General features: G+C 39.2%; 2 protein-coding genes across 14 annotated transcripts in view; one reads left to right on the top strand and one right to left on the bottom strand.

Moving 5' to 3' along the window:
• Positions 1-13270, bottom strand: part of SORBS2 (sorbin and SH3 domain containing 2) — a 278948-nt gene that overhangs the window by 46926 nt on the left and 218752 nt on the right. For 8 of the 12 annotated variants that reach the window (XM_059721824.1, XM_059721822.1, XM_059721821.1 and 5 more), the window contains 4 exons: positions 12736-12819; positions 9445-9501; positions 1657-1706; positions 924-1111 (listed from right to left, as the gene is read on the bottom strand). In XM_059721824.1, the coding sequence (XP_059577807.1) occupies positions 924-1111; positions 1657-1706; positions 9445-9501; positions 12736-12819 (379 nt within the window). The remainder of the gene's footprint in view (positions 1-923; positions 1112-1656; positions 1707-9444; positions 9502-12735; positions 12820-13270) is intronic. The other 4 variants (XM_059721817.1, XM_019481319.2, XM_019481320.2 and 1 more) reach the window with 1 other exon arrangement.
• LOC109281602 (uncharacterized) overlaps positions 1-13270 on the top strand; it is a 28537-nt gene that overhangs the window by 974 nt on the left and 14293 nt on the right. The window contains exon 2 of one of the 2 annotated variants that reach the window (XM_059721826.1): positions 4012-4110. The exons of the other annotated variant lie outside the window; for it this stretch is intronic. The gene's annotated coding sequence lies outside the window, so the exon portion shown is untranslated. The remainder of the gene's footprint in view (positions 1-4011; positions 4111-13270) is intronic. 2 annotated transcript variants of the gene reach the window in all.

The raw sequence follows: 13270 nt of genomic DNA, 5'->3' as shown, positions 1-13270 counted from the left end.
ACTGTTAATTTGCTATCTCTCCTTGTTTTGTTTTGTTGCAACCTAGCCCATAAACTCTCTGGGCGAGGGACTGCCATTTAAAAATAAATTTATACAGTGCTGAGGACAAAGTGGGCCTGATTACAAATCTTAGCTGATAGATAATGGAAAGAAAAGGGGAATAGGAAGACTAAAGATGCAGTACTGAATGTTCATTCCCAATATAAATAATTGCTATAATATCTGCAAACCTTTTGTCTTACTTTAAAAATAAAAACGTGGTTACAGGAAAGAAATACTGGGAAGAAAGGGAGGAGAGGTTTGAAGGGCTGTTAATTAATAAAGGACTGTCCTACATAAGAAGCAGAAACAAAGGGTTGCATCTAACCTATTATGTGCTTTAAGCATTAACAAAATTAATCAATTCAGTTTCATATGAGGGGTGCTTTCTTGCTTAATTAGCTCTTTAGAATGTATCACCTGTCAAAAATCAGCTATAGGTTTGAACAAGGGGAGAAAAGCTTTCAAGATTTCTTGACCTGGCGGTAATCATGAATGCTGTTTCTCATCATTCATGTTCTATACATATGGGAAGCATTTAAAAATTTTAATAACTTCATAAATACTGGTAAGAATGCAATGTACTAAATATACTTTTATGAGATTATGTGAAATGGAGCAAATAATTTTCTTCTCTTTAAAATGTGCTGTAGATCCTGCATGTGGCAAACCCCTTTACAATCTAGATTTGAATCAATTAAAATAATTATGTATGAATAAATATGCTAACTCCTCAACAGAAGACAGCTGCTAGACTTCTCAGTAATTGTTTGAGTAACAGCATGCAGTTCCTTCCAATTATCACCAACATTCTGTATAGTTTATGCTAAGATCTCAGTAGTTAACTAAGCTCTTGTCCATTTTCAGATTTGTTTGGCTCTTACCTTTTGCTTTTGATGGAGAAGAAGGAGAAGAGCTGGTGAATGGTTTTCTGAGGGTGTTGTATGAGCCTTGTGTATCTGCCTGACCTATACTAGGCCTGTTTGCATTTTGATCGCTGTGTGCCCTCTGATGACTTACAGCAGGCTCTGACTTCCTCCTTTTCCTGTAGTCGCTTGCAGTACTTGCAGAACTAAAGAAATAATCAATATTAGTTCAATTTTAGGCTTTGAACCCAGCATTCACTTGAATGCCTTCTCCCCATGGATCAATAAGGCAGCCCAATAAATCATCAAACACTTAACAGTGGAGATGGAGTTAGCTTATTGATCACCTGGGAAAACTACCTCATGTGTCATCTCTGGAAGCACAGTCCTCTGCCTGTTTTCCCCCTTACACAGCTGGTACAGCCTTCAGCAGGGATATGGGGGGGAAAATCTCTGCCTATCTAGAATGGCTGCATTTTTTCCCATGTCCTCCAAACCCAACCCAACATAGGTGTTGTGAGCAATGTCATGCAGGACGTAAAGAGGAGTCAGAGGGTAGACATAAGACAGCAGATATTTGAAGAAATCCTAAATCAAGGTCAATATGAAAGAATAGGATTTAGGATCTTATGCATTCAAGGGTACAAGTATCTAGGCTAGTGGACACTGATGCAAGGACAAGACCTTGTAGGTTTGTTAGCTTGTCTACTGTAACTGTAGAATTTGTCTTGTTTACTGTATCGTTTCTTACCTAGAAGGTCTTTCCAGGCCTTTGTCTGTTGAAGAGTGATATAAGGAGGTCTGTAAAAGCAAATAAGTGAATCTATTAAACTTCTATAGTTTTCTACTGTCATTGTGAAGCAATTGTCATTTAATAAACTATAAGAAGCCTGGATAAATCAGGCTATCATGATAAATATCCCGCACACTCCAAGTTATATGTACTGGACTATTTATTAAGAAAAGTTATACAATTTTTAAAGAGCACCACTGTTTCTTAAACTAATTCTATTTTAAAAGTACTATTAATAAAAATCCAAAAAATGCTAGTGCCTTTCTGCACATTTTTCAACATTAGATAAACTGTGATTGACATAAACTTTACAGTAAAACATAAAAAGAAACTTCTAAGAAGAAGTTTTTTATCTGGTCACATGACCTGCATCATTTCTTCCAATTACTTACCAAAGTATCAATATCAATTACAGCTGGAAACTCTTTGTATAAATAGCTGAAAGAGACATGAGTTTTGTAGCCAATTGTTGGTTGTCCTAAGTTCATATTATGAACAGTTCTTATCACAGAAGCCTTTCCACTGCTGTAAAATGTCACTGCTGTGAGAAGATGGAATGTAAAGCTGCTCTGAAATATTTTTAACTTGTCAACATAAGTTCAAAGTTAAGTGATGACTACGTTTAAACCAATCACTTAATGGATTTCCAGGCTGCAGCCAGAATTAGACACACACAGTATTACAATTTGTGAAAGCTAGAAACAGAATCATGTTGTCCCTGTGGTGCCTCTTCATGCGTACAAAGCTGTTGTTCAAATGTTAAACATATTTTAAGTTCATGCTATATCATTTCAGAGCTGAACTAATGAACTGGAAATAGAATTTTCACAAAGTCTTATAAGCTGCAGGAACTACTTTTTCTGTACAGAAGGGTATAGGGACTGTGAAATCACAGAGGATAATCTATAATCATTTTGAGTGCTTTTTAGTTTCAATATATTACTTTGTCAAATTATGTGAGGGGCATATAATCACACCTCTAGAGGTCCTCCTTGGTTTGAGAAACATGTTGGAATAGTTTTTGTAACATCATTAGCATTCTGCACAGCACATGCATTCCACAGTGACAGTCAACACTACCTAAATGTAATGGGTTCTATAAGGACAAGATATACAAGGGACTTTTTAGAGCTAGCTGTCTGTAATTAGTTTTCAATTGCCTGCCTTCTTTAACCACCTATATCACACAGGAATTGATTCCATCAAAACACTAACAGAAATTTTTATTTTGTTTACTGGGTTCTCCGGTGTACTTTATCACATTTAAATACAGAGATAATCCCACGAGCTTGGATAAAGAATGAATCAAACATTTCCTAAAGCACAGCTGAAGTTGTAGGCAACTTTGTCAGTTATTTTTGGCATTTTTACATGTGCTCTCAGAGGAGCGGGAGGGGGTGCTTTAATTACATTGGCTCTGAAAGTGCCCAGAGTGTCTTGTGTATCAGCGTCCCCACACTTCAAAATGCCAGCAGGGGTGCTTTATCTAAAGCTTGTCTAATGGGCTTTAGTTAAAGTGCCCCTACTACCATTTTGAAGCATGGGGACACTGATAGATGAGACATGGAGGCTGGCTGGAGCATGGTAATTACTTGAGTCTTAATTACTCAAGTAATTAATTGAGTCTGCTCTGACGCACTGTAATTACAGCACATCAGAGCAGCCTCTGTGATCGTCTATATGCACCCTCTAATCAGTTGATTAATAAGATTTAGTATTATCTGATTTCCATAGAAAGGGAAGCTGAAAGTTGTTAAAAACAAGAACTATACAAAGCTGAAACGATGTATAGATTAGTTACCAGAGAAAAGACTTGAAGATGAGCTCTAGGTAAAGATATATATGACTTGTTATTTATCTGACCCAAATGTATTTTGGTTTACTGATCTATATTACCATCACATACCTGTAGGACTGAAATGCCCAGAAGTCCCAGTCAGGGCCCTACCATATAAATACATACCAAGATGTACTCCCTGCTCCAAAGAAGTTACAAATCCAAAAAATACAAGTGACTGTAAAGGTGATAGAGAGGGAACACTATAAAAATGTACAATGTACTAGCAGCAGCATCTCTGAAAAGCAAACTTTATGGAATTTCTATTTTCAAAAAATTTCAAAATGTCAATGTTTCCCATGAATCAAGAACTTTAAGATTTGGTCAGGTCTAGTATCCAGTTTGTTCTTTTGCACTTGATCCTGAAACAAAATAGGCCATTGGGTAAAGTTATGTGAAGACTGCAAATCCTTCAAGAAAATAATTCCCTTTTAGCCTTTTCAGCATTTATATGTTTATTTCAACTAACTCTCCAGGGATCGATGAGAGCCTCTTCCATGAGAGATCGCTGGTAATGTGTCCGATGGCCAAGAGCTCCCGAATTGACAAAAATAGCAAAGTGCACAAAGATAAAGGTATGGACAGTGTTTTTGCCATATGAGAGAAACTAATTCTCTCATCCCTTGATAGGTAGAAAATATACTGAGTTTGGGCAGTATTTTTTTTTAAGTACCATACATTCCTGTAGGAATGTGCTGTTGGGGACTCTTTGGAATCCCTTTGTTAAAATTCTATCACCATGCTGAAGGGCGAACTGAGGCAATCTCATTTTTACTGATGGAGTTCTTCCCCCTTTGGGTACTGTTAAATCATCCCTACCACTGATGCCTTATCCCATCAGCTCTTACAACTGCCTCTGAAGAACAAATCACATCCCATTGATGTACACCAGATTTCAGCAAAAAGCAGGTATTTCCATTTGATCTAAATTGGAAAATAAAAGAATAGATTCTTCTGCCTCCCACCATCCCTCTTCTCTGCAGTGCATTACTGTAACACAAGGTTTCCTAGGGTAAGAAGAAATATTTTTATGCAGTCCTGTGTTAAAAAATTCTGGCAACATCCTACTACACTCCTCTGACTTGCCCCATAGAGGGAAGAGGAGAGATGAAAATGAGGTCAGCATGGACATGGACTACTTATTTTATTAATTTATTTAATTATTTTTATTTATTTTTATTAAATATGTATATTAGACGTGCTAATTAAGTTTTCCGTAAAATGCCAAAGTACAGGCAATGTGAAAACCACGATGGATCTGCATGTAATCAAAGAGAGCTTGCAATTTTGTAGGAAGTAGCAAAAATAATACCACTGCTATCTGCTGTGGTACAGAAGTCACTTCTGCATCTATACTTTATAGATTAAAGTTGCCTCAGGTGGCATTAAATTGTAATTTGTGGCCTATAGCACACAAGCCCTTAACTTGATGCCCCTCTTTAATCTTAAGGTGCAGAGAGATAGAAGAGTATATTCATGGTAGATGAAAATTGTATAGCAGTGACCACATGGATATCTGCTTTATAATGACTCTTTGAAGGAAAGCTGTGCTATAATCCTTGATTACGTCCTGCTCTTTCTAATGTTAGGAGCTTCCATCAGTGAAGATGGTTTGCTTTCCTGACCCATTGCATCTGTTTCTCATTTTGTTTTTTGCATGCTAGTACTTGATTAACACTTTTCCCCATGACATGAGAACATATAGCCCATATAATGCAGTCCATGTTGGCTGTGGCAATCAACTAATATCTATTTTTTTTATTAGTTACAAATAACCTGCAAGCCAGTAGAAAGACATTTTTTGCAAGTTTTTCCTATGGATCTTCATCTGTTGCTGACATCTGGCTAGGTAATATGCTTAGACATTACCTTACACTATTACCAAGTGCTAACAGATTTCTGCATTGTATTTTGAAAAAGAAGTAATTGGTTAATAAGAAAAATGAAAATCAGAAATACAGAAGACCCAAGAGCAATATCTTTTAGCCTATGGGCAGATATTCAGAAAGCCTGAGCCTGAATTGATTCAATCTTAGTCTAACCTGGCTAGGCTGAACCAGTTTGTAACTGGGCAGACATCCCCTCTGGACTGAGGAAATTCAGGCACATGTCTGCAGTGTCTCAGGCTAGCAGCTGGTGGGGAGGGGCACTAGAGCAGCCCTCCCTTCCCTCTCAGAGTGCTGAGCTGAGGGGAGCATGGCCAGAGGCCCCAGCAGGACACTGATTATGGAGGGGTGTAAACTCTCACCCTGCCTGTACTGTCCCGGGCTTTTCTCCACTGGCTGCTCAAGTGGCAGGTGTGTTGCCAACCCCCAGCCCCCTGCTAGCACTCTGAGGCAAGGGGAGGAGGGGTAGGCAGTGCATGCATCTGCTGATGATATGGAGCTTTTCAATCTCTCTCTCCCTGCTTCTTTATACTGTCTGCAGAAAACTGACAAGCAAGCAAGCCAGCAGGGAGCTGATAAGTGTTTATTACCTCATTAGCAAAACAATAGCTTCTCTCCATTAGTTCAAACTCTTCTTAAACAGCTTACCAGCTGACCTGTTGATTAGCTTCAAAAAGCCCTAAGCGGTCACTGTTTTGTTTGCCTGTCCCAGTGAAATTGGAGACGCATACAGATACCTCTTAGCATTAGCTAGCATACCACATGCCTAGGGTCTGTGGGGCTGGGGGCTGTGCTGTGGGAGATGGGAGGGAGGGAGGGAGGGAGGGAGGAAGGGGGAGATCCCTGCTTGAGCAGTAAGGGTTGGGTAGGGCAGGGGGAAGTCAGGCAGACCCTGCTGTACCTGCAGTCTCTGCCGTAGCTCCAGCAAGGGAGCAGAGGGGAGGGGCCAACCCTGTTGTGGAGCAGAGAGCCCTGCCCAGCCCAGAAAGCATGCCAGGATGCTGGGGGAGTCTGGTTTAACTTAAACCAGTAAGAGGTCTGCAATAGACATTGCATAAACCGGTTTGAGCCAAATCAATTAAGTCTGATGCTACATTCAACCAGATTTATCTCAAATTGGTTTAAGTCATTTTCAAACTGGTTTATGTGCACTGAACATCTGTTCTATTACCGGCTTAAACCAGTTTCTGATCAGTTAAACTAGTTTATGTGTAATGTCTGTCCCAAGCCTTAGACATCAAAACCCAACTCAGGAAATCAGTTATTCTGTAGCTTAAAGAGAAGGTTTACAGTGACAAATTAAAAAAATAATCTGCAGCATGCAGGGAATGAAGCATCACAAAACAACTTTTCCACATGCTGCTGAAATGGAAGGACAGCTGTTACTGAGATCTGTTGATCATAATTTCATAAACAGGCATTAAACCTGTTTACAGCTCTCAGGGAACAGTTCCTATTTTGTTTTCTAAAGATGTAGAATGATTTTAGAGCTGATGAAAGATACTGTACTGGTAAACCAGTGTGTTTAAATATTGCGAGTCTGGCCCCCAACTCGTGGGTCTTTTTAAAAAATAAAACATTCCAAGTTCCATTTATTTGCATTCTTGTTTTTTAGAGATCATGTTTTCAAGCTTTCCTCTGAAGCCATAAGAAGTAGAAACTTACATTTTTAAAAGGGAGTTGAGTTTTTCATGAAGCTACTTGGCTTCAGGAGCTGGGGACTTGAGAAAAACACCATATATTGTAAGGTTTGTAATAAAATTGTGAGAGCCAGCAGCACTGAGAAAGTTTCACTGACAGCTATAGAAACTACAGTTGTCTTTGTTTATCTGCGCAACAAAGAGTTCTTGGCTTTCCATACGTTCCCTCCCATACCATAAAAATTTCAGAGGAATACTAAATGTATATTTTCTGCTAGAAATTTGATTGAAACCACAATTGCACATGATATTTTACCATCGTTCATCAAACAACAACTAGAAAGTGCTTTCTTTTGATCATATGTAATGGCCTTTTAAGGAGTATAGACTACCAAGAGTAAGCTAGATATTCCATCCAAATGTCAACTAAAGAGAACACATCAGTGATGTGGAATTGCTATTCAGCTTGAGTCAGGAACTTGAAGAGCAAAATATTTTGCCACCATCCACTAATAGTTCTTGGATATGAAAGTTGCATTCATATACCCTTTTCCCTATTTGGTCTACACAGATGCATGTATAGTAACAGCCCCTGTTCTTTTCCAGGAGGAAATCGCCAAAGCTAGGGAGGAGGGCAAGGCCTTGTTTGTTTGATTCCCTTCTTGAACCATGATTGCATATTAAAATACAGTAAGCTGGAGTGTATTCACTCATACCACAGTTTTATCTCTTCATGTATAATAAGAACCTCAAATAAGAATTGGAGACCATATACATTTTACTCCTAGTAAAGCTGCTAGAAGTGATGGTGTGTTGAAGGTGGTTAAAGGCAGAGGAGGTACACTGTGTACTGAATGGCATTGTGTCTGCATATGCTGTGTGGAGGAGGCTTATTGGTTCTCCTATTTCATGATTCCCACCATTCCTAAAAGCTGTCCAATATGCTATAAGCCTCAGACTCCGACCCAGGTAAAAACATATTCCCTGGAATATTCAGCCCTACCCAAACTATGAGCACCCCCTTATCCTACAGTGAAGGGCAACAGAGTCAAACTTATAAAAAAAAAGTAATAGCTAAAATAACTGAATAAGAGGATGATGCTTTACCAAATTTTGAGCTTGTCATGTTTAAATTCATCCCTATTCAAGAAAATAGTTGTGTATGTATTTAAACTTAACCCATGTATGAGTGGTTTCCTGACTCTAGGCTTTCATAGCAATTGGCAGTAGATGTTGTAAAAACTGGGGAAAGACTGTATATGTGCACATATGAAAACTCATGCTAATTTACTGCCAAAACATTTTGCTTGAATGTGCTTTCCTTACTGTTTTACTGAATCCATTATATTTCCTGAAAAGTTGTTTAAGCAAAGTGCCTTTTGCTAGTTTTCCCCCTTAAAAACTTCAAAAGTGAAAAATATCTCAGGTAAAATTTCTCAGAAGTTGCTTCAAATTCATACACATTTTTTTTTCAATCAGAAAGAGTTTTTTTTAATTAATCAATTTGAAAATGACTATGTTATAAATATTTTATCTAGCTCTACTGTTCATAATTTTATTCCAAAAAGCTATAGCTCAGGAAATTCAATTGGCCTCCTCTATCGTATGCTTAGTGCATTCAATTCTCATGGTAGTCTACAATGCAATGAACTATGAAGTCCATGATTTTCCTTTTTTTGTTTTTGTTTTTGGATGGGGAGGAAAGGAGAAATATGAATATCCTAAAGCTACCACACATGTCAAGCAGGACACACAGACACAAAGAATACCATAACATGTATATGGAAACAAGAATGAAAATCTGGGTTTCCCCACGTTAGAACAGGGCACTGACAGCCCCTATCTCATCATGAGGCTTTTGAATCAGAATCATGACACTGTTTGTCAATCCCTAGGTTACTGGTTACTAACATTTAGCCATAATTCCTGGTTGGATATCCTGGTTAGTAAGCCTAATTACATATATTTCAGTGGAATAAAGCTTGTTCAACAAGAGTTTCACTTGAAGTCTACAATTTATAGCTAGATATATTCATCATAATTGCAGTTCATGGGTATTTGGAAACAAAGCACTTGCCCAACTATGAGGAAATGGGAATGCATCAAGATTTTAAAGCATATGGTTTATGTTGTAAATCTGAATGTTAATCTCTGGGTGGTATGGGAACATGGACTCACAGTATCTAGTGTAATAAAAACAACATCCATATACATAAATGATCTGGAAAGATATGAAGACAAAGGTAAATGATATAGAATTAGAAACCCTTATTGATTGTTGGTAGGATACCATTAAATATTAACAATCTCAGATATGAATAGCAAGTGTCACAACCATGTTTCCCAAGCTAGTCATCTAAACAAGAAAGAATGCTTCCTTTACCTCATTAGAAACACCAGAAGAATTGTCTTGAACATAGTCCAAAAGTTTTTTAGGAGGCTGCATCATATAAGCAGAAGTGTAGAGATGAAATGGAGGAGAATCAATGCCAGCAAGCAATGAAACATGTGGAGAAGGTGACATAATTAGAAACCAGGTGTTGACAGCATCAGGTACAAGAGTGACACATATACAGCAAAATGAGGGGAAACTAGAAGGAAAAATGTGCTACAATAATTTTGTAATAAATCATCAAGCATCTTAAAGTGTTAGTAAATTTAGTTAGCAAAATTTTAAATTTGAATAATTGTATTAAGAACAGCTATTTCTAAAACTACTGAGAGAGAAGAATGTAAAGGGTTGGGGACTGATGGCCTGCCAGTGAAATCTCCATATGCACTTTACCTTATAGAGGATAAGGATGACTGACCTTGCTAGCATTTTAGTTTTGTGATAGAAACTAATTTGCCTATGTTTATCTATATCGAGATGAATGATTAAAAACAGTTTCAATGGGCAGATAAAAGGACATTAAAGATTGGGTTGGGACAAAAATATGATATACTATAGACTGTTGGACTGTAATATTTTTAAAAAAATGGTTAAACAACTTCTGTATTTTTGTGTGTTATTAAATACATTGGTTCAGCAAAAATTAGGACCCCCCCTATGTAAAGCTCTAAAAATAATTTAAAGGCTTCTACTTGCATATATTTGGTTTGCAGATACAGGATTTGCTCCTGCTCTCACTGAGGGAGTTTTGCTATTCACTTAGAGCTGGTTCCAAAAGGGGATTTGGATTTATGTATTCAGAGCAAGACAGTGTGGTGCTGAGAAGCAGCACCATATTAAAATAGCTATGTGGCTTCTGGTTTGGGAATTAGCAAGCACAGAGTGGAACCCAAAACCCAGAGTAAGGCATGTAGGCTCCCTGTGCAGCGCATGGGGAGTTAGACACCTTAGGATGGGCTCTTCTCTGGATGGTGTAGATAAGGGCAAGATAGCTTTAATTTCCTCCTTTATTAGGGGGGAATCAGATCTACTCCTTTTGCTTACTTGCCAGGTGCTCTAGCTAGCTATTGTGATGTGGAAACATCTTCCACACAGTAGCAGAGCACGGACTATGAGGGGGTACCAGAATCCTGCCCCACTCCCTTTCTTGGAGCCTTTAGTATGGTCGAGGCATCCCTGTGCCTCCCCCGCTTGGCCACAGGACCATCCTGACACCCAGTAGTGCATCAGGGATAGAAGTGAGTGGATAGAAGTACTCCCCCCACCACAGGGAGTTTTTCTAACAGCAGGCACAGCTCTACATTCAGTTATATACCTGATAGGGCTGTGCCAAACTTTGGTAGCTGCTTCAATTCAGAGGAGATATGGCCTGATTTGGCAGCTGAATCTCCAAATCCAAATTGAATCCGGAGACCAATTAAAAGGTCTGAATTGAATTGGAAACCTACAAATCAATTTGGAAAATATTTTACTCAAATTGGAGATTTGGCCATAGACTAAACAGGCATCAGTCTTTGAGGACGTTGGACACAGCTGCCTCCAGCTGCTAAGTTTGTTGAGGTGGGCGGACTGGGGAAGGAAGAGGTGTGTGGGGGGTGGGATGGGCACATCAACGCCCCCACAGTGAGGGATGGATTGGGGCTGGGGCTGGGGCTGGGACAAGCTGCCCAGCCAGGATGGGGGGGGGGGTGCAGCAGTGCTGGAAGTGGAGGCTATGCCCTGCTGGCATTTGCCCAGCCAGGGCAGAGGAGGGGGTGTGATGCAGCTCACTCCGGGTGGAAGGGCACAGCTCCTGCTCCCAGTGCTGCTGCACCTGCATCTCACTCCCCCCACTGCCCTGGCTGGGCAAGCGGAAGCAGGGCATAGCCCAGCCTCCCCACCCTTGCCTCTCCACACATGGGGCTAAATGAGCTTGTTGAGCCTCTGTTTCCATGGCTTAAGGGATGGGGGAATGTGGGCTCCACTAACACTGTTCTAAAAGAAAGTGGAAACCACCACTGCATATTAGGAGAAACATATTAGGAGAAGTCTGAATCTACAGGTGTGCATTGGGTATGCTATATGAATGACTATTGCACCAAGCCTCTTAGGGGTGACAGGTGGAAGAAAGCCTAGTTTGAAATGAGCTTTGGTGGGAGATGGGTGCTGATCAGCTCAGCCCTGTCAGAAATAAGGTGCTTGTGGGCATACATGAGTGGAGAATTATTGGCACCTGAGAAACTTTAAAGTTTGAATGTGAAGTGCCTATGAAATTTAGGTGTCTTCAGGATTAAGCTGCAGCTGAACAGGGGTTTTCAGGAGTGCTATTTTGGGACTACAACATTCTATTTAAGTCCTTTTGGGGATGCAGGTTTTGATGCAAAGGGGGAGCAGGTCCAAAGAGTATATAGATTCAAGTAGACCTCTGAAAGGTGTGGAGAGGTGAACAAATTGTACTGAGGTCAAAGAGGGGAGGAGTGGACTTACTGGACTTCAGTTGCTTGGCAGGAACTCTCCCATGTGTTCAGTCCTATCCTGTAGTAAGTGAATGTTAAATCAGGGCAGTTCACCACTGAATGAACCAGAGGTAAGGTACCCTGGTTTAACTTGCACATACTATATAGAAGGAGCAGGCACAAGAGCCAGTTTACTGCTGAGCAGCTTATGTACAAGTCTCCCTTTTCTCCTGAACTGCATCTAAGTTGTTTGTCCATACCCTGGGTGCAAACAAAAACTAATAGGCATCTCCCTGATTTATGTATAAAATCATATGTTCTCTGTGTGCATATGTTTGAGATGGACAAAGGACAAAAAAATCAGGATTTATACCCAGAGGCATTATCTGCAAGTGTGTATGTCTGCATTTACTAAATTAAGACACACTGTTAATGAAAACTGAGTATTTATGTTGTTAGCCTGTTTGAAATCTACAATATAAAAATTAATAGGTCTCACTTCTACTCTTGAAAATTGTTCTAACCAAATGCTTCTAAATTCTAAAGGTTTAATAAAAAAAGTAAACAATTATGTTTTACATACAACTGATGCTGTAGGTGTTTACATATCAGCTGCTGTATATAGTCTATGGACTTAAATTAGCCAACAGAGTCACTGGTTTGGCAGGTAGGCACTTAACGAAAATGGCTGGATGCATACTTTGGACTCAGTTCTGTTGTTCTTTCTTAGAAAAAAGTCCTATTCAGCTTCAGGGGGTGACTCTTCCTGCACTTGGTAATTTGTGAACTGTATCCTACAAATATATTTTTCCTAAAGTTTAAACATTAATAGTCTATCCTCACTTACCGGATGTCCAAACTCCAGCTCTGAAAAGAATTTATACCAGGGTTCATTTTCTAAATCTATGTCATCTGGGTTTATTCGATCAGTCTGGAGCAGTTGTGAAGGAAAAGGGAAGGAAAAGTACACACTAAGCAAAGTGCTGGAAATGCCATGTTACATTAACAACACAAACATGTCAAACAAAAATAGTGTGGGGATGATATGGAGGGGGGAGAAATGAAATAAAATCAAGGAATAAAGATGGGATTTCATATGGAATTGCTTTTGTTCAAGAGCTGTCACAGACTAATGTTTTAACTCCACTTTTTTCAGCTTGGACTTCAGATGACCATTGCACTGTTACACATAATATAGGAAACATCTAGCATTTTAAGAATAATATTTCAAAAGTTAATCAATACCTTTGGCTGCCTGAAAAAGATCTAAAACCTGTTTTTTAAAAAGGACTATAATTATACAACAAATGAGAGTGGTATTTTTCTGCCTGGTTATGTCCTTTTGCTCAGTAAACTTAATAATACCAGATACTGTTTTCTTG

Source organism: Alligator mississippiensis, chromosome 2 (assembly GCF_030867095.1).
Source record: "Alligator mississippiensis isolate rAllMis1 chromosome 2, rAllMis1, whole genome shotgun sequence".
In the NCBI taxonomy this organism is placed as follows: domain Eukaryota; kingdom Metazoa; phylum Chordata; order Crocodylia; family Alligatoridae; genus Alligator; species Alligator mississippiensis.
This window is presented reverse-complemented; position numbering and strand designations above follow the sequence as displayed.